Source organism: Cheilinus undulatus, linkage group 12 (genome assembly GCF_018320785.1).
Source record: "Cheilinus undulatus linkage group 12, ASM1832078v1, whole genome shotgun sequence".
Classification (NCBI taxonomy): domain Eukaryota; kingdom Metazoa; phylum Chordata; class Actinopteri; order Labriformes; family Labridae; genus Cheilinus; species Cheilinus undulatus.
Window position 1 is genome coordinate 44,830,325 of NC_054876.1, and position 23,857 is coordinate 44,854,181.

The window sequence follows — 23,857 nt, forward strand, 5'->3', positions numbered from 1 at the left end:
CAGGTACCAGGAAGATCTGTCTAGCTGGTCAGTCCGGTCAGGACCAATCAGAGTCATTTTAGGAGAAAGAGGCGTGGCTAAGAGGAAACATGACTAGAGTGGGTTTCAGAGTAACCATTGGCTTGATCATGATATACAAATCTGCATATTCACAGCTTCGAAGACTGAAGCAGTTCCCGTTGACCACTACATAGGGCTGCAGCACTCGGATCAAAAGGAATGCATGAATACGGCTGTTTTTATCCCAGTCTGACCTTTATACAGCACATCAACACACACAGATAGTTTTCAACCTTTATGTAAAAACAGACTGGTAGAATCCTGATGTCTCTATTTGACCTTTAAAAGCAAACAAAAGATTATTGATGATTTTCGTCATCTATGACACAGAAGCAGAGTTAGATTTACTGCATGCAGACCAAACGTGCCTTACATGACTATTTCCAGAGACAGGATTCAGACTGAGTTCTGTGACTGATTATTAAATTCAGCAGCATGTTCAGGATCACTACCTATCCATAACCAGAGTGTAAATACAGGACAAGATGGAGCAAAGGGGGTCACCAAACAACAGAAGTTTCTGACTGTCACTACCTTTTGCTTTCATTACTCAGTTTGACCTCTGTTTTCTTCTTCGTGTGTTTCTGGGAGCGGATGCTGTAATGATCCAGACTAACACTCCTCTGCTGTGACCTTTTATCATTCCCTCGACTGTGCAGACATTTACAGTCTGACACATAGGGTTGCTGTAAAAATGATTGTACAGTTATGATTTTATGTGGAACACATTTTGTGTGATTCCTGCTGCAAAATCCAGGTCCTGATGTTCACTAATCAAGTCACGAGTTTCCCCCTTTATATCACATAGAAGAGAAAACACAGTGAACACTGGTCGGGGATATTTAAGTTCACATTTCTCAGTGTAGAGTCACCGATAAGCAGAGATTTATTCTCAGCGTGTGCGCTGCTGAGTGGGAGAATCTGTTCAGTTGGTGGTGGGTGTTTGGGTCAATAATGTTGTGGTTGAACTCTGGCCTTCTAACACCCTCCTAGCCTGCACGCCTCCATCCTCCATCCTCTGACCCAGGAGGTTTAGGACCTAATGTCTCAGACTCTTCAGGTTCACCTGTGGTTGCTCTGCGGCTCTGCCCAGTCTCCAGGCCACAGCTGGGATCAGCTGTCAGCCCCTTTTTTTGTTTGCACGTTATAGCTCATCTGTAGTTTCAGACTCTGAGCATCCTGCTTTTGTCTGCCTCATTGGTAGGATCAGGTACCCAGCCCTGATTTTGATCACCCATACTAGATGAGATTTATTCATCTCTCAGGTTTGCTTTGTGGCATTTACTCTGACCTTTGCTCTTTGGACTTTACATTTTTTTGGACTTTTGGATAATTTCTGCACCAGTTTGGTTGGTTTAATTCTCAGTTTTCGACCCTGGCCTTCTGCACTGTAAGCTTCTTCTTTGATTTTGTTTGAAATAAAAGAGACTTTAAATAAACCAGCTTTAACTTTAACTCTGATTTTTAACATTTATGACACTGCTGTTCCTTTGGGGCTGGAAATCACAGCCAAGAGAACACACCTCAAAAAAGTAGGGACAGGGCAACAAAAGCTTGAACATGAAATATGGGTTTATAAAATTTGAAAATCATTGACTTCTGTTTTCATTTACATTTTACGAAGCGACCTGACTTTTTTGGAATTGGGGTTGCACATTACATGACCATAGGTAGGATTAAGTTAGGCAGACTAAACTTGTGTCTTTTTGGCTTAAAAGCTCAAACAGGACTAGTTTCTGCAGTAAATCCCAGTAAAGACCTAACCTGCTAACTAAACTAAAATGTGTCAGTATTTAAAAATATAAACCCGATCATTTCCTCTTAGTAGGGGGATTGTGGTCTCTCTGAAGCTGTACCTCCCCTTTATGTTGATTTAAGTCCACACCACCTTCCTTCTTCCAAGTCCCTTCTGTGGTTTCGGTGCTTTTGTCTGACCGTCCGTGTGCTCTGCAGATCCCCGGAGCGGCGATGGACAGAGTCAGCCTGTTGTGGCGTCTAAGGCGTCGGGCTCGCCGTGGAGCTATCTGCATGGCCTTCTTCTGCGTCTCCATGGCTCTGCTCTACGCCATCTGTGCTGAAAACAGCGTGCCCGTCACTGACGCCATCTTCGGGGTTCGGGCGAGAACCCGAGCCCAGCCTCGAACACACTCTGTCATCAAGGTGAGCTGCATGCTACACTGTCATGATGGTTCAAAGAGCATCCAATCAGAAAAATCACAAAAGGACTGGGACTTGTAGTTCTACTCTGAGAGTGTTCATGCATCATTTTAGCTGATCAATAGATCAACGACTGTGAGCATGGTTAGCTTTAGCTATAAAAGTCTCTCACCACTTTCTTCAGGTCTAAAAAATGTCAACAGGTATTAGAGTAACTTCCTCTTTACAGACAGGTGTTAAAGTGGAAGCTCATCAGCTCTGCTCCAAAGACCAAAAATAGAAATCTTGTCCACTGATGAGTGTTGTCCTCTTTAAAAAATGCTGGAGAAATATTAATCCTTCATGTTGGACCTGTTGCACTCACATTGTACTCTGACCCCCTCAGGTGCTGCGAGGCGGTGCCAAGCCCATGTACATTGACCCCCAGAAGCTCCCAGGTGTCGTCCCAGGTGACCCTCACCGCCCAATCCCAGTCCTCTCCTCTCCTAACAGAACCCAGGAAGCGTTGGAGGCGACGCCCAAGAGAAAGACCAGAGATAGAGAGCCGTCTGGGTTTTTCACCCGGATGCTTCCGCGCCCCTTCACTCGTGCACTGGAGACCCTGTTTGGAGGCAGACGGAAGGGCGAGCTGAGCGGCAGAAACGGGGACGCAGAGTTCTTCGGGCCTAACGGGCTCCTGGGGGAGGTGTGGGATGACGAGATGTCCAGTAGCATGCTGGGAAACAGACTCAGGAAGGTGGTTCAGAATTACCAGGTGAGTGTTTACGGTCCAGAAGAGAAATGTGAAGATAGAATTCCTAAGAAAGATTTGACATAAACAGACCAGTCACGCTAGCTCTGCCCATTGTTGCCATGCTGTTCTCCAGGAGACATTTGTTTTGATCTTACTAAGAGAGTCCCAACATTCTATCACACACACACCCACACACACACCCACACACACACACACCCATCATCTCAGTATTCCAAGCCTAGAACTCCACCTCAGTTCCTCTAAAATTTATACATCTACTAGAATTCTATTTGGGGCTGACAGCCCAGACAACTTTAAGCTAAACCACATTAAAAAAAAAACACTTTTACATATTTCCATTCCACTCAGAAATTTGAGATTAAAGTTAGACATCTGAAATTAAAATCGGAAATCTGAGATTAAAGCTAGAAATCTGAGATTAAAGTCAGAAATCTGAGATTAAAATCAGAATCTGAGATTAAAGTTAGAAATCTGAGATTAAAGTCAGAAATCTGAGATTAAAATCAGAAATCTGAGATAAAAGTTAGAAATCTGAGATAAAAGTTAGAAATCTGAGATTAAACTCCAAAATCTGAGATTAATGTCCAAAATCTGAGATCAAACTTGGAGTTCTGAGATTTAAGTGAGAAATCTGAGATTAAAGTTTGAAATCTGAGATTACATTCATAAATTTGAAGTTAAAGTTCGAAATCTAAGATTAAAGTCAGAAATCTGAAATTTAAGTCAGAATTATGAGATTAAAGTTAGAAATCTGAGATTAAAGTCAGAATTCTGAGATTGAAGTTAAAAAAATCTGAGATTAAAGTCAGTATTAAAAAAATATTCAATTATGGATTGTTTTTTCAGTGGCTCTAATCCTCTGTCATGTGATTTAAAGAATCTTCACCACCAAGTGTTTTCTTGTTTGTCTCCATCTTTGTCTCTTTCTTTGAATGTCATTCAGGCAATGAATAAATACGGCGTCCAGGTCTCCGGTCCTGGGGGTGTGTCCAGCAGACCCAAGCTGAGTGGCCCAGAGCTCCTTTGCCAGCTGAAGGAAAAGGTTGAGGTCCTAACTTTGACCCCTGACCTCCATCCGTTCTCGTTGCTGCCGTGGGCTGCCCAGCTGCCGCTGCAGCAGCTGACCTCAGACCTGGGACCGTACAAGAGCTGCGCCGTGGTGTCGTCTGCGGGGTCGCTCCGAAACTCTGGGCTTGGCAAAGAGATTGGTGAGACAGTTTATATGGCAATATTTCTAACATGCTATCTTAATAACTCTTAAGTCATTAATATTTACTGTTTTAAAACGTTCCATCCTTACCTTTGAGGATGATGCCATCAAAGCTTAAAACGTTCCTCCCTTGCCTGTGAAGATGATGCAATCATAGTTTAAAACATTCCATCCTTACCTTTGAAGATGACGTCATCAAAGCTTAAAACATTCCATCCTTGCCTTTGAAGATGATGCCATTAAAGCATAAAACAATCCATCCTTGCTTTAGAAGATGATGCTATCAAAGCTTAAAACCTTCCATCCTTGCCTTTGAAGATGATGCCTCAAAGCTTAAATCATTCCTTCTTTACTTGTGAAGATGTTGCCATCAAGGCTTACAACATCCCACCCCATCCTTACCTTTGAAAACAATGTCTTCAAAGCCTAAAACATTCCATCCTTACCTTTGAAGACAATGTCATCAAAGCTTAAAACATTCCATCTGTACCTTTTGCATACAGGCCATTGTTGATCCTAAGCTGTAATTTCAATCTAGCCAGTACCCCGCAAGACTTCCTGTCTAAATGGTATATCAGTGTTTCCTTTAAAAGCATGTTTGTGACAAAACTAGGGAGAAAAGCGGTAAAAGAGGCTCAGCTCATTAGACCAGCACTGGTCCAGAAGAAATGTACTGTGTATTAAAGTGAACACGAGTCTCTTTGTTTATAATGTTTTTTCTTTCTTTTTTTTTTTTAATCATCGAGAACCAAACCGTGCTGTGTCTTCATGTCTTTCTGTCTTTATCACTCAGTTATTTACATAGTTTCACTTCTTCAGCTGTGTCTAAAAATCTTTCAGATTCTCATGAGGCTGTGCTGCGCTTCAACGCCGCCCCAACTGTAGGCTATGAGAAGGACGTGGGCTCTAAGACCACGATACGCCTCATCAACTCACAGGTAACCACAACCATCTGCTAACAGACACGAACATACCTCCTTATCTGACACTCACATCAACAGTTAGGAGAAGAGAGGTTAGAGACCAGGAACCAGAATGGGGCTCTGTGTCAGGTAGCAAAAACCTAGGACGGTTTGAAATGTGAAACGAGCATTAATCAGCTTCAACCTCTGACACCATTTTAACCCATTTAGACAACCACAGTTTAAAAAAAGTTAAATAAAATGTTTCTGAAATAGTCCAGGCCTTCCCTGAAAGAGACATTGTCTGGATGGGAGCATATGTTGCTCTAAAACCTCTCTCTACTTTTCAGCATTGATAGATCCTTTCCAGATGTGTAAGCTGCCCACGCCATAGGCACTAATTCAACTTCATACCATCAGAGATGCAGGCTTTAGAACTGAGCCAGGAGAACAAGCTGGATGCTCCCTCTCCTCTTTAGTCCACAGGACATGGCGTCTGTGGTTTCATCTGACCACAGAACAGAACAGTTTTCCATTTGTTAAATGAGCTTTGGTCCAGAGAAGTCAGCAGTGTTTCTGGATCCTATTCACATATGGCTTCTTCTCTCCATGATCCAGCTATAACTGTTATTTGTGGATGGCACGGCCAACTGTGTTGACAACCAATGATTTCTGAAATTGTTCCTGAGCCCATGCAGTGATTTCAGTACATAATCATGCCTGTTTTTAATGCAGTGGCCTCTGTGGGCCCCTCCAGCCTTGTCCCTTACAGAGATTTCTTCAGATTCTCTCAATTTTTTGATGATATTATGGACTGTGGATGGAGGGAGATTGAAGGTCTGCACTGTTTTTGTTGAAAATGATTTTTCTTAAAGTGCTGCACAATTTTCAATCAATCTTTATTTATCTAGCATCCTTCAAACAAATTCGGTTGCAATTCAAAGTGTTTACAGGAGAGTAGAAAAGTAGATGAGAAAAAAGGTGAAATAGTAAAAGGATTTAGAGACAACCACAAAACTACACTACACCAAAACTAGTGTAATAAAATTTAAAAAAAGGTTTTTTTTTAATAAAAAGATATTGATATAAAACAGAAACTAGTACAGGAAAATATTAACAAAATAAGAAACATAAACACTAAATTTAATGAAATATAATAAAACAATGATGAAAGATTAATTAAAAAACCTAAATAATTAGAGCCCATAAAATTGTTTATAAAATAGTAGCTAATCATTCCTAGAGCTCAATAAAATCCATAATTAATGCCATAAACTAGAAATTTAATAAAATATAAAATTGGGATTAAAAAAATCAATCATTGTTTTTAGACTCAGTTTTTCACAGATTGATGAACCTCTGCCCATCTTTACTTCTGATAGACTCTGCCTCTCTAAAATGCTCCTTTAATACCCAGCCATGTTACTGACCTGTTGGCAATTAGCTTAATTAGCTTTAAAATGCTCCTCCAGCTGTTTCTCATTAATACCATTTACTTTCCCAGCCTTTTGTTACCCCATCCCTACTTTTTTGAGATGTGTTGCTGCCATCAAATTAAATATGAGCTAATATTTTCCTGAAATGTTAAAATGTCTCAGTTTAATATCTGATATGTTGTTTATTTTCTATTGGGAATAAATTATGGGTTTATGAGATTTGACAATCTTCGACTTCTGTTTACATTTTACACAGAACCCAACTTTTTTGGAATTATTGTTATACTTCTGAAAATGAATCATTGTTTTTTTTTAGTTCCTGTGGATTTTGTTTAGCTGATTTAGAATTGGGCCCAGTGGCATTTATAAATAATTCTGTAGAAGCCTTACTGACCCCGAGGTTCATTTCTATGCTGATGATACCATCAAATGCGCTTCACTGTCTTCTTTACAAAGTCTGACTTATAAACTACAAGCTGTGTTTAATGTCGAGAGAAACCTCTGTGATTTAAAGCCACAGAGACCAAAGGAAGCCCTTCTAAAGGTCTAAGTCCTGAGTTCATGTTTTTACTCTGAGAAATGAAAAGACGGAATAAAAGAAAACCTTGTCAGAGTTGGCGGACCAGGAGCTGGCAGTTTGCTGCACATGTGATTTCCTCTTGTCTTTGTATGTTTGTCTCAGTATGCTCACAGCTGGGCGGTGCAGGATGTGGTGAACGGTTCGTAGAGCACAGCTATCATTCATGGTCATATTCTAGCTGTAACTCAGATCAGCTTTATCAGCTGTGAAGGTTTGACCAACATGAAATACTCCAATACTCACCATTACTCTGACTACTCAGCACGTTAGGATGCAAAAAGTCCACGTTGTTTGATTTAGTTAGATTACAACCCAAATTCCAAAAACGTTGGGGCACTGTGAATAATTTTAATAATAACAATGATGCAGTGATTGTCTGATATTAACCCATATTTTATTCACAGTAATTGATTGGAATTTTCATGGAAATTTTGGGATTTCTACTTATTTGGAGATTTGATTTGCAATTTTTAATTTTGGATATTTATAGGAATTTTCTTTAATTTTAATCAAATTTTGGGGAGTGTTTTAGTAAATTCTTGGGAATTTGAGAGAAGTAATGTTAGGGGGTTTAACCAGGGTTTTTTTTTTCTTAAGATTTATTTGTGGGCTTTTCATGCCTTTAATCGATAGGGGAGGACAGTGGATAGAACCAGAAAGGGAGAGAGAGTGGGGAGAGACATGCGGCAAAGGGCCACAGGCCGGATTTGAACCCAGACCGTTTGCGTACATGGGTAATGCCTTAGACCACTAGGCCATCTGCAACCCTGACCTGAAAATTTTGAGGTGTTTCATGATGATTTTGGGGATGTGTTAGTATTCACTGAAAAAATTAATTGGATGTTTTGGGGTAAATTTGCTTCAAATTTTCAAAAATTATTTTCTTGAGAATTTGGGAAATACATTTTTTTTCTAATGAATTTGTTCTTGAATTTTTAGGTATTTTCATTGAAATTAGATAAATTCATTTGTAAATTTTGGGGAACTTGATTAGTATTACGGTTGGTGGTGTGTGTGTGTGTGGGGGGGTATCCTTTGAAATTTTAAAGATTTTTCTTGGAAATGTTTTGGGGGGAGGGTGTCAAGTCTTAGGTATTTGGTTAGAAATTGTAAGGTGAATTAGCTTGAAAATTTTCAGGAATTTTGGGGGAATTGTAATTGTAATGTTTCAGATTTATTATAAAGTTTTACTGAATTATTTTGGGAATATTTTAATACATTTTGATGTACCTTGTGGGATAATTTCAAAAAATATTTAAGTATTTTCACAGAAAGTTTCTGTCAATTTTGAAACAGAAATTTTGAATGAAATGTTGGAACTTTGACTGTAAATTCCAATGATCCATGTGATGTGGTCCGTCATCAAAATGAGTCCCCCGTCCCCCCCTTAAATGACAGACGACCCCCACCAACACTCAGTCTAAACATCTCTTCTAAAACCAACCCAGGTCTGGATTTTCTGCAGAAACAGGACCTTGTGGGCATCATTTTTGTCTAAACTTCCTATTCAAAAACCAGGTGGAGGTTTAATCTGTCAAGGTCCTGCTGATCTAGATCAGAGGGAGAGACCATAAAAGCATTCTAGACCAAAGCTCAGGTCTCAGGAAGTTAACACAGGTTAAAGATTAAAAATTGATTGTTTCAGTGATTTAATGTTGAATTTTTTTTCAGGTGATGGCCTCTGATGACCATCGTTTCCTGTCCAGCTCTCTGTACAGCTCTGGTGCTCTGGTGGCCTGGGACCCTGCCCCCTTCTCTGCTGACCTCACTCAGGTGATCACAGTAGACAAGTTTAAGCTTTTTTAGCCATGACTGAACACCTTGAACGAAGCTTATTTTAAACCTTTAATAAAAGATCCTTTCACTGCTGATTTCATCCAATAGGAACATGAGAAATAGACGTTACTGACACATCATCAATAAAAAAGGTTAGCCTAATGATATCAGGGGTTAAACCCCCAAGTAAATATGGAAGCAGTTTTTGTTGAAAAAACTCCTCAGTTCTCTCCAAGTGGAGGATAGTGAATCTGGCCACAGTCCAGTCTAGAGAAATACTCGCTCTTTCACCTTATGTTCATGTTTGCACCGAGCACAGGCAACAGCACAACAGTACCCACAATCCTTAAGTGTCACAACAATGTCTCTGATTAGTTGAGATCGCCTTTACGTGGGAAACAGCTGCATTCTCAAGCTCTGTCAGGTTGTACAGGGATCAGGTGTGAACAGCCCTTTTCAAGTCCAGCCACTAATTCTCTGTTCGATTTAGGTCTGGTCTTTCACTCGGCCTCTCCAGAACATTCCCCTTGTTGTCTTTAAACCATTTCTGTGTAGCTTTCTCTGTATGCTTCGTCTCATTGTCAGACTGGAAAATAAATCTTCTCCCAAGCTGTAGTTCTCTTGCAGACTGAATAAGATTGTCTTCCAGGATTTTCCTCTATATGTTGCTGCATTCATTTTACCCTCTACCTTTCCAAGCCTTCCAGATACACTGTAATGTTTCTGAATTAATGTGAGTAATCTTGGCAGCTCTGAGATAGACAGTTCAGTGTTGGAATTCAGTCAAAGATCGGTACATGTTGTACCTTTAAACTACAGATATTTCACTAGTTTACCCTCTGCCAGTCATATCTGAGTATATTCTCTCCTCTGCAGAAAAACAAAGAGGTATCAGTAAGCCAACACATGAAACATGGGACAGAAATATCTGTAACACCCCCACACTGACTGCAGAGCTGCAAACGTGTCCTGTGTTTTTTTCTCTCCCTCCTCTGTAGTGGTTCAACCGGACAGACTACCCAATCTTCACCCAGTACCAGAGGTACAGGAGGGTCCATCCCATGCAGCCATTCTACATCCTCCATCCCCGCTTTGAGTGGCAGGTTTGGCAGCGAGTACAGGACAACATGGCCGAGCCCATCCAGAAGAACCCGCCTTCCTCAGGCCTGCTTGGTACGCCAGCGTCACAGACAGGAGGATGTTTATAGATGGCGGCAGAGGTGTACTGTCACACTTTCATAGAGGGCTGTCTGTTCTTAAAAGAATCATTTTTGTCAAACCAACTCAAAAGTTCATTTATCTTAACCAGTGATGCTCAACTTGTGGCTCTATGTGGATCATTTGTGATGATTTGTGGCTCTTTTGTGTTTTAATTTGAAACATCATTTCTCCAGAAAACCTTAAAAAGGAAAAATTTACCTCAAAAATTATTCATTGCAAGTAACATTAATCAGTTTGTTTCCCTGTTGTTTTACACTTTTAACCAGCTTTTGCATTTTTCCCACCTTTTTCACATTTTTTGCTACCTTTGCCCATTTAAGCTGCCTTTTGCAATTAAATGCCACTAATTTGCCACTCTTTGATGCTTTTTGCCCATTTTTCCAACCTTTGTTTCTGATTTTTGCCCATTTTCATCACTTTTCACTCATTTTTCTCCACGTTTTTGCCACCTTTGGACCATTTTTGCAACCTGTAACTCATTTTTTTTTGCCACTTTTCACCCTTTTTTACCACTTCAAGCCCAATTTTGGCACTTCTTTTTGTCACTTGCCTCCCCTTTTTGACACTTTAATTCTGCTTTTAGCAATTTTTTTGCCCCTTTTTTCCACTCCTTGCTCATTTAAGTTACCTTTTGCAATTAAATGCTACTTTTTGCCCATTTTTCCCACCTTTTTCCTGATTTTTGTCCATTTTTGTCACTTTACACTCATTTTTCTCCACGTTTTTGCCACTTCTAACTCATTATTTGGTCACTTCCCAACCATTTTTGCCACTTTTCTCCCAATGTTTGCCGCTTTCTGACCATTATGCCACCTTTAACCTATTTTAATTGCCACTTTTCACCACTTAGATTGTGGCTTTGAAAATGTATTTTTCAACAGTTTGGCTCTTTGGTTGAGCGGGGTTGAGTAACACGGATCTAAACTCAGTATGTTTTTTTTTCTAAAGGTTTATTTTGGGCATTTTGTGCCTTTATTTGATATAGGAGAGGATAGTGGATAGAGTCGGAAATGGGGAAGAGACATGCCCAGGCCGCCCGCGTGTATGGGTTGCCACCTGCGCCCCGAAACTTAGTATGTTTGAGTGAAAATCATCAAAGAGCACCAACGCACTAAAGAGTACTTCTGGTGAAAAAGTTAGAAACTCTGCCCAGGAATAAATGTCTTTTTTGTGAATAAATCAACAACACTGTAATAAAACTAATGATGAGTTAACTATGTAACTGTGTAGCGTTAGAAATATCATAAATGAATATTTCAATAAACCTCAAATTAATGATAATAGTAGGGGGCCGCTACTATAACGACCGCTTACAAGGATTGATTATTTAATAACCAATTTGAAAAATGTAATTCGGAATTAATTACAACATTTAAATTAATTGATTTATAAAATTAATTATGAATCAATCTCATACCTCAAGTATTTATTAAGTATTAATTAAGTATTAATTGGACCCAGCAAACACACCACCCATCTGAGGATTTTGGATCAGAGTCGCCTAAGTTTGCCGTAGAGGAGAGAAGAAGAGCTGAGATTCAGCTGGGTTGAACCTCCAATCAGCTGGATAAAACCCTTTGGTCTGCCGAAACAAAGCTGGAGTGTCCCTGATGATCAAGCAGCGCTTAAAAGAGGTCTCTCAGATGACGGTGAGCTCCGGCATCGATCTCTTCCCCTCAGGGTCTAGTTGACTCGTCGGGTCCCAAAAACGTCATCCTTATTTGACCCAATTAACTATCAAAAATAACAGTGTCTCTGGCCAGTTGACACCACTTCAATTGAGTTATTCTGGGAACTCAGGCAGGCGGATTTGACTGAACCGCCGAGGCCTGTTGGATTCAAGAGATGAAAAAAAAATTGGAAAAAGTAGTTGTGGCGATTAAAGAAAGCCACAACTACTGTGATGGTCACAAAGACACAAACGGGGGAATTATTTTGACATGTGCTATGAAGGCTCTTCATCATATTTTGTCCACATGTAGGCCTTTCTGACTGGCAGGGCTCCATGCAAGTTCTGGTTCTGTTTCCTGAATTTTGAACTGGCCGGCGCATTCAAACTAGAATTAAAAGGTTCTGAACCTAAAAAGTTGGTTCTCAGCTGGAACCAAAACTAGCTGGTTCTTTCTTGGGAACCGTGACATCATCAGTGGGCGTGTCACATTCTAGGTTGTGAAGACAAGCAGAAGATGGAGTAAAGTGGTCTGCTGGTTGTGATCCGGGCATCGACAGAATTCCAGGTGAGGCTGGAGAGTAGAACAAGGAAGAGCGTGTTATAATGCAGAAGAGATAAAAAAGGCTGGGTTCAACTGAGTGACAGACCAAATAATTAGCTAACTCAAGAAACTGAAGAAGGAATCCCAAGCCAGCAAGAAAGACTTGGTGATGCATGTCCAGCATGTCCTCCCACTTTAGTTTGCGGGATGGTTCTCCAGAAAGCACCAAGGTTCTGAGACTCCAGAACGGAACCGGAACCAGAACCGTGTCTGTCTGAAGTACCCTTAGAGGGAGCCAGAGGGCCCTTCATCATGTTTATCTCCTACAAAGGCATCTAAAAGCACTCTGAATCCACTGGTGTATTTAATAGCAGCGTTAAGACCTATTGAGGGAGAATAGATGTTAAAAAGTGGCTCCATCACTGATTAATGTTATTACATCCATTGAAAGTGCTTCTCTCCTTTATGCCCCCCCCCCCAGGCACCGTCCTGATGATGTCGCTGTGCGAGGTGGTGCACGTTTATGAGTTCCTGCCGTCCCGCAGGAAGACGGAGCTCTGCCATTACTACCAGCGCTTCTATGACGCCGCCTGCACACTCGGCGCCTACCACCCGCTGCTGTACGAGAAGAACCTGGTGAAACGGATGAACCAGGGCTCAGACCGCGACATCTTTACCCACGGACGGGTCGCGCTGCCTGGCTTCAGCAAACTGAACTGCACCCAGGCTGCAGGAGGAGCGCCCGAACACTGAGCGGAGAGGGACACTCACACATGAAAGCGAGATGTGAAGCTGCATGAAGACACGTCTGGATGAGTGGAAACGCATGAACACCTCACACCCACTGCCGACCTGAAAGAGCGCTGTGCCACTCGCTATAAACACGCCGAGACATCATCATAGGAAGTCAACACCAACACAGTCAGCCAATGGATGTGCCTGCTCTTCTCATGAACATTTCTTTACATCCAACCTGATAATAGTCACCCCTTAACCTCCATACTAACTCCTAAAGGACCATACCGCTGTTGTTTCACAGTTTTAGAAGACAACCAAAAATAAATATAAACTAAGCAAGATTTCAACGAGCTTCCTAAAGTAGAAGAGCAAGTTTAACCGGATTTCTTGACTTCTAGATGCAAACTGTTGACTCTATAGGTCAGTCATTAGACAGCCTGGTCTGGTGTTTTATTCAACAAATAACAAGGAGTACATTTGATTTAAATCATCAGAAAGAAGTTTGACTAAAAAGGAAATTATTTTAAGGAAGTATAGCTTTTAAAAGTTGTTTAATTCTACACATGGATGCATGACAGCAAACCAGGTATGAAAAAAGCAGGAATTAGCCGCAGCCATGGAGGAATACTGACAACCATAACGTTCAAATATTGCAAATTAGAGCCAGATCATTAGACAATGATACAGAAGTGTTGAAATATAAGCTCAGAAATGTCTTACTTTGATTGGTGAGATATTTAAGAAAGCATTTTGACTGAGATGGGAAAGCATCCTTTATTCTGTCTGTCTAATGCTGATAATAACATAAACATTTTAGCCCATACTGATGTTGGTCCTGCAAAAAACTCACAAACTCACTCATACATACAACTGTTATTTAAAGCTCATATATGCCAATATTTACAGCCAATAAAGGCTGATATTTACAGCTGATATAGACTGATATTTACAGCTGATATAGACTTATATTAACAGCTGATATAGGCAGATATTTACAGCTGATACAGACTTATATTAACAGCTGATATAGGCAGATATTTAAAGCTAATATAGACTTATATTAACAGCTGATATAGACTTATATTAACAGCTGATATAGACTTATATTAACAGCTGATATAGGCCAATATTTACTGTTGATATAGGCCAATATTTACAGCTAGTAAAGGCCAATATTTACAGCCAATAAAGGCCAATATTTACAGCTGATAAAGGCCAATATTTACAGCTGATATAGGCCAATATTTACAGCTGATACAGGCCAATATTTACAGCTGATATAGGCCAATATTTACTGTTGATATAGGCCAATATTTACAGCTAGTAAAGGCCAATATTTACAGCTGATATAGGCCAATATTTACAGCTGATATAGGCCAATATTTACAGCTGATATAGGCCAATATTTACAGCTGATATAGGCCAATACTTAAAGCTGATAAAGGCCAATATCTACAGCTGATTAGACAGATATTTACTGCCAATATAGGCCAATATTTACAGCTGACATAGCCTTATATTAACAGCTGATGTAGGCCAATATTTACAGCTGCTCTAGGCCAGTATTTACAGCCGATATAGGCCAATATTTACAGCCAATGTAGGCCAGTATTTACAGCAGATATAAGCCAATATTTACAGCCAATGTAGGCCAAAATTTATAGCCAATGTAGGCAAGTATTTACAGCCTATATAGGCCAAGATTTACAGCTGATAAAGGCCATTATGAACAGTTCATATAGGCTGATATCTACCACTGAAATAGGCTGGTATTCAAAGCTGATTAAGGCTGATATTTACAGCTGATATAGGATGATATGTAGCTGAAATCAGCTGTTGATATCAACAGAATTCTTTTTATCTGCTGATACTGATATCATTTTTATAATACTTTACATCCTTTATTTTTAGTCTATTATTCTCACTGGCCCTGAAAAACCAACATCAGTCAACCCCTACCTAAAACTAACATTAAAGCTGCTGAATCAGCAGAACTCTGAGCCTCAGCCCTTCTTTGGACCAGAACGGTGTTTATTAGTCTAAGTAGAACTTTAAATAGTCTGACCTTGACTCTGAAAGAGGTGTGAAGCCCCTTCTGATACAGAACTTGAACCCGGTTTGAATGGAGCCCATTTCTGCATGAATTATGCAAGTCTACTTTACTATGCAATAGCAGGACCACCACCCAGGTGGGGGTGAGGAGGCTCAGGCTTCTCCATTCAGACTTATTCGTCATGTACCTGAACGCTCACAGTTCCACCTCTGCTTCTTATGCAACAATTAGCCAGCAACAGGCTGTAGATGCTAGCAGAGTCAGAACATCTCCTCACATTTCTGAGACTGATCCGAACTTTAGTCATCTGTTGACAGCGTTACTTTAAACAGCTGCACACTGTGATTTTTTTTTTTTAAATATTCAGCAGGAGAAAAAGGGGCATTTATTTAAATTATTGAGCCGGGCATTAATCTGAACATGCACCTCTGTAGTCGACTCTGGCATGTCTAAACATCTATAAAACGCTCCTGATGCATCTAAAGGTGATAAACTGGCTAATATTTACTGTAATACCTCTAGAACATGTAGCATGCTTTGGAAACTGTGCACCATGAAGACGAAGTCAATATTTTTATTATTTACATGACTGAAATGTGAAAAAACAGCTGTATGGTCCTTGGATATACGTATAATAACTATATTTAACAAACCAAAGTGTTGGACTGAACTGTGGAGAAGTGAAAGCTGGTGAGAAAGATGTCTTTAATCTGAAAACAGACATTTTTACATGTACATACTGTAACATAGCAGTCATTTCACTGGTTTAGTTTTAACACTGGTTAACCAGTCTGCTTTCTTTGACATCCTTCTTCTCATGGTTTTCATTCTGAGTTTGATCTCTGCTGATTCAGCTCCATTTTCATCCTGATGACCCATCGGACTGAAATTAGTCTGAGGAGTTCAGAAAGACAAACATAATCCCACTGGTAGATAACTGACCTGTAAGAACAGCTGCTTGGCTTCAGTTTCAGGCATGCTTGGGTTTTAGTTGAATGAATTATTTACTGCCCTGTTTTCAGGGCTTTGAAAGCACTTCTTCTCTTCTTCAAGTAATTAGCCTGTTTTAAAAATGTGATTGTATTTGCTCTCACACAGGGAGAGAGAAAAGTTGTCCCACTAGGAGGAGATGCAGTGGACCAGTCATTATATTTAAAAAAGGATCCATCTTTTCCTCTCCAGGTCAGCACATCTGTTCATTCTAGCCTCAAACATGAAAACACACCTGCTGGTGAAACGCTGCACTGTGGATTATAATTATTATTATTCATCATTATTACACTGGGTAACAACCAGATCTTAGAAAAATACACCACTGACCCACATTAATGACAAGTGTCTGAGATTAAAATCAGAATTCAGGAAATAATCTCAGAATTCTGAGATTAATGTCATAATTCTGGGATTAGAGCCAGATTTCTGACTTTTTTACTCTGAACTGAATTGAAAATTGATCTAAAACAGTTTGGCTCTGGCTCAAAGGCATAAATCATTCCCTTTAGAATTTAAAATCTCTTTTTCTTAGTAATGAAATTGTTTTGTTGTTAATTCAGTTTTTATGGACAGGAGTGAAAGCAGTTTGAGTCCATGGACTTTGTGCTGGATGGAGAGTAAAAATGTTGCACTGCTCCTTTATAGAAACCTGTGTCGGGATTATAGAGCTCAGAAAACACATGAATGTCTCTACAGCTCAGAAACACACCTCTAACCTATCTAATGAATAAATACTGCCTGTCTGTGGACCACCAGTCTCCTGTTAATAGACGAACCTGAGATTATCTACCCCTGTAGCACCTTTACAATAATCTGTTTAATGTCGACTGAAGTGTAAATATATCACAGCCTCTTTACTGTGGAGCAGAGGAGATCAGATTAGTTCACCAATAATCTGAATTATACAGCTCATCTCGATGACCTCATCATTTAGACTTCTTAATCCCATTGTTTGGAGTTTTTAATCTTATAATTGAGCTTTTATCTCATCATTTACACTTTTTAATCCCATTGTTTTGAGTTTTTAATCTAATAATTCAGCTTTTATCCCATCATTTTGACATTTCTCCCATCACAATGACTTTTTATCTCAAAATGTTGACATTCTATCTCACAATAATGACTTATCTTGTTACAGTTATTCATAATTTAGACTTTAACTCATAATTTCAACGTTTTATCTAATAGTTTTGACTTTTCAGTTCATCATTTGCCCTTTTTTCAATCATTTCAACCTGTGATCTCAAATTTTTAATTTTTATATCATATTTCTAACATTCCAACATTCTGTCTCTTGATAAAGACTTATCTTAGTTTCATAATTTCGATTTTTATCTCCTTATTTTGACTCTTTGTCTCATAATTTTGACTTTTGTTTTTATTTTGATTTTTTCCAATCATTTTGACTTTATTTCAAATTCTACATTTGTATCTCATCACTTTGACCTTACCTCATAATTCTATTGTAAATATTGATCAGTGACTGGTAATAATGATGGTGCAAAGACTGAGTAGAGTAAAACTCCTCTGCTTGCTGTGTCACGGTCATATTTCAGTACGATCACAGTAAAGAGGACTTCTATTAGATATTACTGCTGCATGCACGTTTTCTCCACAGTAGAGTAGCAAAGGGAGAAACCGTAAATAAACTCTTATCTGTGATGAACAGAGAAACGATCCGCATGGAACAAAATAACCAAACCTGCCCTTTAATATCATGTATGTTAGTCAAATGTAAACCAGGCTGTTAGCATGCAAACCAAACCCATCCCTCAATCATTTTTAAATATCAGACTTTTTTATGAATGCTGCCTCATTTAACATGGACGATTGTTAATAATAAAATGTTGACTTAATGCACCACTAGGTGGCGCATGATAGCATTAAAATATGACTCCTTATTGTTCCGTTAAACAGAGACTAGAGAACGACGGACTTAAACGCTCATTTATACCATGTAGCAAACTTTAAGTTCACTGTTTGTTTAAAAAGAAAAATATGCATTTTTTATTCCTAACTACATCAGGATAGAGGATATTTTTCATTTCTGATGTCAGAGAATTGAAATAAAAGTCACACTTATTCATCCCAATGCCATAACTTTATAAAATCCTTAAAAACAGTCAAAGAATGGTGATAAATCCCTTTGTAATGGTGGAAACAGTCATGGTTCAAAGACAGTGAGTTATGATGGCACTAGCGCCATCATCAGGTCAGCATACTCAGAACCAGATGAAACATTCCCATTTGTTTTTGTTCATAATCTACTATTAGCACGCGGCTAACCCACTGAACATCAGTCACTGATTTCTATGTAAAGATGCTGAGGTTTGGCCGCCATCTTGGAGAGGGATAGCCATGGCTCATAATGAATGCTAGCCTACCACAGTGGGTTTACATCCATAATTACCGTGTTCATAAGTGGCTGATCCAGGAAACATCAGAGCTGTTTTTATGATCAGGATACTTGGTTAGAGAATAGTGGGTTTCATGCCGAAATGTATTATTTATTTATATCGATGAACGTCTGCCAGCACTATTGTCTCACAGCAGGAAGGCTCCAGGTTTTAATCCAGGCTGTCCTTCCTGTGTGGAGTTTAAATGTTCTTTTATGTTTACACCTGTCAGTAATTTCATCTTTGAGAAACAAATTTTAACAGTTGCTCATCAGCTCCATCACTTTCAACTCATCAAGTCTGTCAGCGAGCCGCCTAATCCATCAGTTTGCTATCCACTCTTTCAGATGATTTTTTTTTTATTTTAAAAAAATGCATTTTTGCTGTTGAGTGTATTTTTGTTTAGTTGTTAGAAAAGAAGCAAATCTATATGCAATAACATGCTATCTATTTTAAAATGTTACTTTAATCTGTATTTTATTAGCTTATTTAAAGGGGACATATTAAGCAAAAATCACTTTTTCAGGCTTTTCTAGCAAAAATCCCTGCCCCCCTCTCTTTCTCCACCTTTCAGAAAATGTTTGCTGAAACAAACTGCTCTCAGATTTTACCCTCATGATGTCATGCAGGGAGTAAGCCCCGCCCCCAGGTTTGGTTGGCCCTCCCCACTTGGGAGAAAGTTCTGCCCTCCTTTCCTGAGCCCAATGGATGTGGCTCTCCTCTCACATCCATTAAGCCACATCAATTTCGGAGGGGCGGAGTCAGACAACTCATTAACATTTAAAGCCACAGAGACAGAGACAGCTTGTTCTGAGCAGGGCTGAAACAGAGGGGTTTTTAGACACGCAACACTAAAATACTGGAGTTTTTTTCTTCACAGGCAGGTTTTGGGGACCTCTGAGACCAATATTAACTTGTCTTAAAAGGGTCATTTTAATGTTATGTATTTCATGCATAACTTGTGTGAATTATGGATCATAAATGAGGGTAAACATCTCATTAGTATCCTGGATCATGAACACGTGTCTGACGTTTGTGACTGAACGTTTCACTGATTATTGACCATTTTTATGGCGGATTAAACTTCTCGCTGTCGAAGACTTCTCAGTATGGCGGCGGCCGAGGCGGTGTCTTCATGTAGACGTCTATGACCATCAGCATGTTAGCATCATTATTACAAGCATGTTAGCATGTTGATGTTAGCCTTTAGCTTGTAAATATGTGGGTTTATAACAATGAAGCTGCCGTGTTTATGTGGCTTCTACATGAGGAGACCATTGTAGCTAAAGAGGTGAAACAGGAGGACTGTAGGTGGCGATGAGGAGTCACTGTAGGCCTCAGAGCTAGCCCAGAGTCCATTTAGCATGGTGTGAAGCTACAGCAGTCGGAGACATAAAGGGACTGCTCTGCTCTTTCAGTGTTTGTACTTTCACTGGAATTATTGATGTCATTGCATTAACGAGGAAAACTAGGACTCTTTTCTCCCTATGCAGCCGTACTCTGGTCCCAGCTCCTGCTCCATACATTTAGCCGTCAGTGAAACCTTTAGACGTTTTAGCTTACTCTGGCACTTTTCCCTCGGCTTTGCCTTTGTCCTCTTGGTTTCTGAGAGGAATGCTTGTTGAGCTGGTTTATATATTATTTAGGTGCTTGTTTTACTGATTTATTGACTCTTACTTGATGTTTGAACAAAAAAATGTAGAGAAAAAGGCTGCAGGATTCAAACGCTGTCATCACTTCCTGTTTGGGTTTCCTCTGACAAACTCTCATGCTGCATCAAGAACAAAATAGCTGTTGTATTGTATTGTATTGGTCTCTTTATTTAACAGTGTTAAAGTCAATAGAACAAAACTGAAATATCTCAACAACCATCAGTAGGATTGGTGCTAAACTAAGCAGAGACGTTCATGGTCCCCTGAAGATGTATCCAGGTCATTTCTGAGAATCTGGCATCCTCTATAGTGCCACCATGAGGTTGACTTTGATTTGTTCTACTGTCTTCGACTGTTGGAGGAATTTTTGTAATGTTTGATTGGGAAATTCATAGCCCTCAGTGGATGTCTCCAAGTATGTTTTTCCATTCTAGGTTAAATCTTCCAACTCTTATAGAATTTGTTTGAGACCACCATGGCTCTCAGAGGTTGAACCCCCACTAACTTTAGCAAGACTTTAAGAGGTCTAAGTTTGAGTTTTCTATGATAATGGATGAGTTGGCATTATTGGTTTAGACATTCATGATCCCCAAAGGATGTTTCCTTGTCACTTTAAAGATGCTGGCTTCCTCTATAGCGCCACCATGAGGTTGACTTTTCAAATTCAGGTTTATTTCTTAAAAACCAATTCGATTTATTGTATGCATCATTTGTTTCAGACAATCCTGGTTCCCAGAGTATGAATCCTGGTGAGTTTGGTGATTTTATGGCAGAATTTGGAAGTTTTACATTAGTGTTTTTTGTTTTAAAGGTGTAGTTGGCAGGGGTGGAGTTTGTTGAAACATTCATGGTCCCACATGGATGTACCCTCTTAGCGGATTCCTTATTGTTTCACAAACAAATGTTGACATTTGTTTAGTTCAAGGTCTAATTCCAGTTTTTTGGCGATTATTTGTGATTACCATGGTTCCCAGAGGTTAATCCCCAAATAACTTTAATGTATTTTTCCAGCATTGAAGAGGTCCACACTTCTGTTTTCCTGTAAGAACTGGAATAATAGACGCACTTCCTTAGATATTCATGGTCGTCAGTGGATGAACCCTAGCAACCTTTTGAGTTTTTGATTTTGGTGCTCTTTGTAGTTGAAGGTTAAATCTTCAGACTCTTTTAGAATTGGCTTTAGAAGATCATGGTTCCCAGAGGATGAACCATAATAGTTTGTGACTTTAGGTTGTTGGTATTGAGGAGATTTACTTTGTGATGACTCAAGAACTAAAGGGTGAATTTTTCTTAAAAATGTGTTGAAACAGTTGTGGTTCCCCAGAGGATGTACCCTACTAACAAGAGTGATTTTGATGTTGACATTAGTTTTGCTCAAATAAGCTCCAGATACAGTATTTTTAGACCTTTTTGAGAGAGTCTTGGTTCCCAGAGGTTGAATCCTCATAACTCTGGCATAACTTATACTTTCAATCAAACTCCGACTTTAGTCACTCTTTAAATCAAACTCTGGCTTTAGTTACTAAATCAAACTCTGGCTTTAGTTACTCTTGAAATCAAACTCTGGCTTTAGTTACTCTTGAAATCAAACTCTGGCTTGAGTTACTCTTGAAATCAAACTCTGGCTTAAGTTACTCTTGAAATCAAACTCTGGCTTAAGTTACTCTTGGAATCAAACTCTGGCTTTAGTTACTCTTTAAATCAAACTCTGGCTTTAGTAACCCTATAAATCAAACTCTGGCTTAAGTTACTCTTGAAATCCAACTCTGGCTTTAGTTACTCTTGAAATCAAACTCTGGCTTGAGTTACTCTTGAAATCAAACTCTGGCTTAAGTTACTCTTGAAATCAAACTCTGGCTTAAGTTACTCCTCAAGTCAAACTCTGGCTTTAGTTACTCTTTAAATATAACTCCGACTTTAGTAACTCTTTCAATCAAACTCTGGCTTTAGTTACTCTTTAAATATAACTCCGACTTTAGTCACTCTTTAAATCAAACTCTGGCTTTAGTTACTCTTTAAATCTAACTCTGGCTTTAATTACTTTTGGAATCAAACCCTGGCTTTAGTAACTCTTGAAATCAAACTCTTGCTTTTGTTTGTCTTGAAATCAAACTCTGGCTTTAGTTACCCTTTAAATCAAACTCTGGCTTAAGTTACTCTTGAAATCCAACTCTGGCTTTAGTTATTCTTGAAATCAAACTCTGGCTTGAGTTACTCTTGAAATCGAACTCTGGCTTAAGTTACTCCTCAAGTCAAACTCTGGCTTTAGTTACTCTTTAAATATAACTCCGACTTTAGTAACTCTTTCAATCAAACTCTGGCTTTAGTTACTCTTTAAATATAACTCCGACTTTAGTCACTCTTTAAATCAAACTCTGGCTTTAGTTACTCTTTAAATATAACTCTGGCTTTAATTACTTTTGGAATCAAACCCTGGCTTTAGTAACTCTTGAAATCAAACTCTTGCTTTTGTTTGTCTTGAAATCAAACTCTGGCTTTAGTTACCCTTTAAATCAAACTCTGGCTTAAGTTACTCTTGAAATCCAACTCTGGTTTTAGTTATTCTTGAAATCAAACTCTGGCTTGAGTTACTCTTGAAATCAAACTCTGGCTTAAGTTACTCTTGAAATCCAACTCTGGCTTTAGTTATTCTTGAAATCAAACTCTGGCTTGAGTTACTCTTGAAATCAAACTCTGGCTTTAGTTACCCTTTTAAACAAACTCTGGCTTAAGTTACTCTTTACTTCATGGCTGGAAAGTCTGAGCTGTGAGTTTTTCGTCTCTGGGCTCCAAACAGAAAGTTGAATCCCTGCATGTGTCTGGCCTCGGAAACCACTGCTGTAAATGTAAAGCCAGGCTTGTGTTGGATTTTTGTTCTGATAATTATTATTACGTATTCTGAGGACTCCTCCTGCTGTCACTTTACTGTTTACATGATGTTTGGTTAAGGATTGTATGTTTCCGGTGTCACGTCAGCCATTATTTCTGTGTAGGCAGGAAGTTGTGATAATCTGGAGAATAACATCCAGATGTTTGGATGAAGTAAATCTTGTGTATTAAATCTTTAAACCAATAAAGAACTGACAACAACATGGCTCTGGAAATCCTTCTTCTAACATAAAGGATAATTACCAATCAAACAGGGTACAGTATAAAGTTTTTTTTTCCATTTTTAATGCTTTTATTCTGTTCAGAGAGCCAACTGATATATGGCATAATAAAAAAGATTTGTCTGCTATTTGTGTCCTAAATTCCACCACCAGGGGGCTCTATATCAGTGCCTTTAAAAGTATTGACCCCTGGATGTTTAACCCTTTTTATTGATTTTATAAGTCGATCACAGTCAATATAATCTGACTTTTTGACAAATAAAACAACAACAACTAAAACCCTATTTAATGTCAAGGGGGAAACAGATTTATACAAGGTAATGTAAATGGATGCAAACCTGCTGACTTTTTGATGTGTCTGAAGCTCTGTCATTTACAAAAATGAAGGATTTCTGTTTTTGAGAACAATTTGGACATGTCTGAGGTAATATAAAAATTCAACTAAAGATATATTTAACAGCAGTGTTTAATATATAGATATTTTAGTATAAAAATGTACATGTACCTTTAAACTCTGCTGGCCCTCTGACTGCAGGAATGGGAGGTTAACGCCATCTGCTGGTCAAATGTTTTCATACAAAAATGTTAGAGTGGTGCTTAGATAAA

At 39.0% G+C, this 23,857-nt stretch overlaps 1 protein-coding gene across 2 annotated transcripts in view; it reads left to right on the forward strand.

Moving 5' to 3' along the window:
• Window positions 1–14,020, forward strand: part of st6gal1 (ST6 beta-galactosamide alpha-2,6-sialyltranferase 1) — a 32,057-nt gene extending 18,037 nt beyond the window's left edge. For both annotated transcript variants that reach the window (XM_041801753.1, XM_041801754.1), the window contains exons 3-9: window positions 2,014–2,220; window positions 2,603–2,971; window positions 3,915–4,179; window positions 5,022–5,119; window positions 8,771–8,872; window positions 9,874–10,048; window positions 12,791–14,020. In XM_041801753.1, coding sequence (XP_041657687.1) covers window positions 2,014–2,220; window positions 2,603–2,971; window positions 3,915–4,179; window positions 5,022–5,119; window positions 8,771–8,872; window positions 9,874–10,048; window positions 12,791–13,062 — 1,488 coding nt within the window. In that variant the 3' untranslated portion in view covers window positions 13,063–14,020. The remainder of the gene's footprint in view (window positions 1–2,013; window positions 2,221–2,602; window positions 2,972–3,914; window positions 4,180–5,021; window positions 5,120–8,770; window positions 8,873–9,873; window positions 10,049–12,790) is intronic.
• The last annotated feature ends 9,837 nt before the right edge of the window (window positions 14,021–23,857 follow it).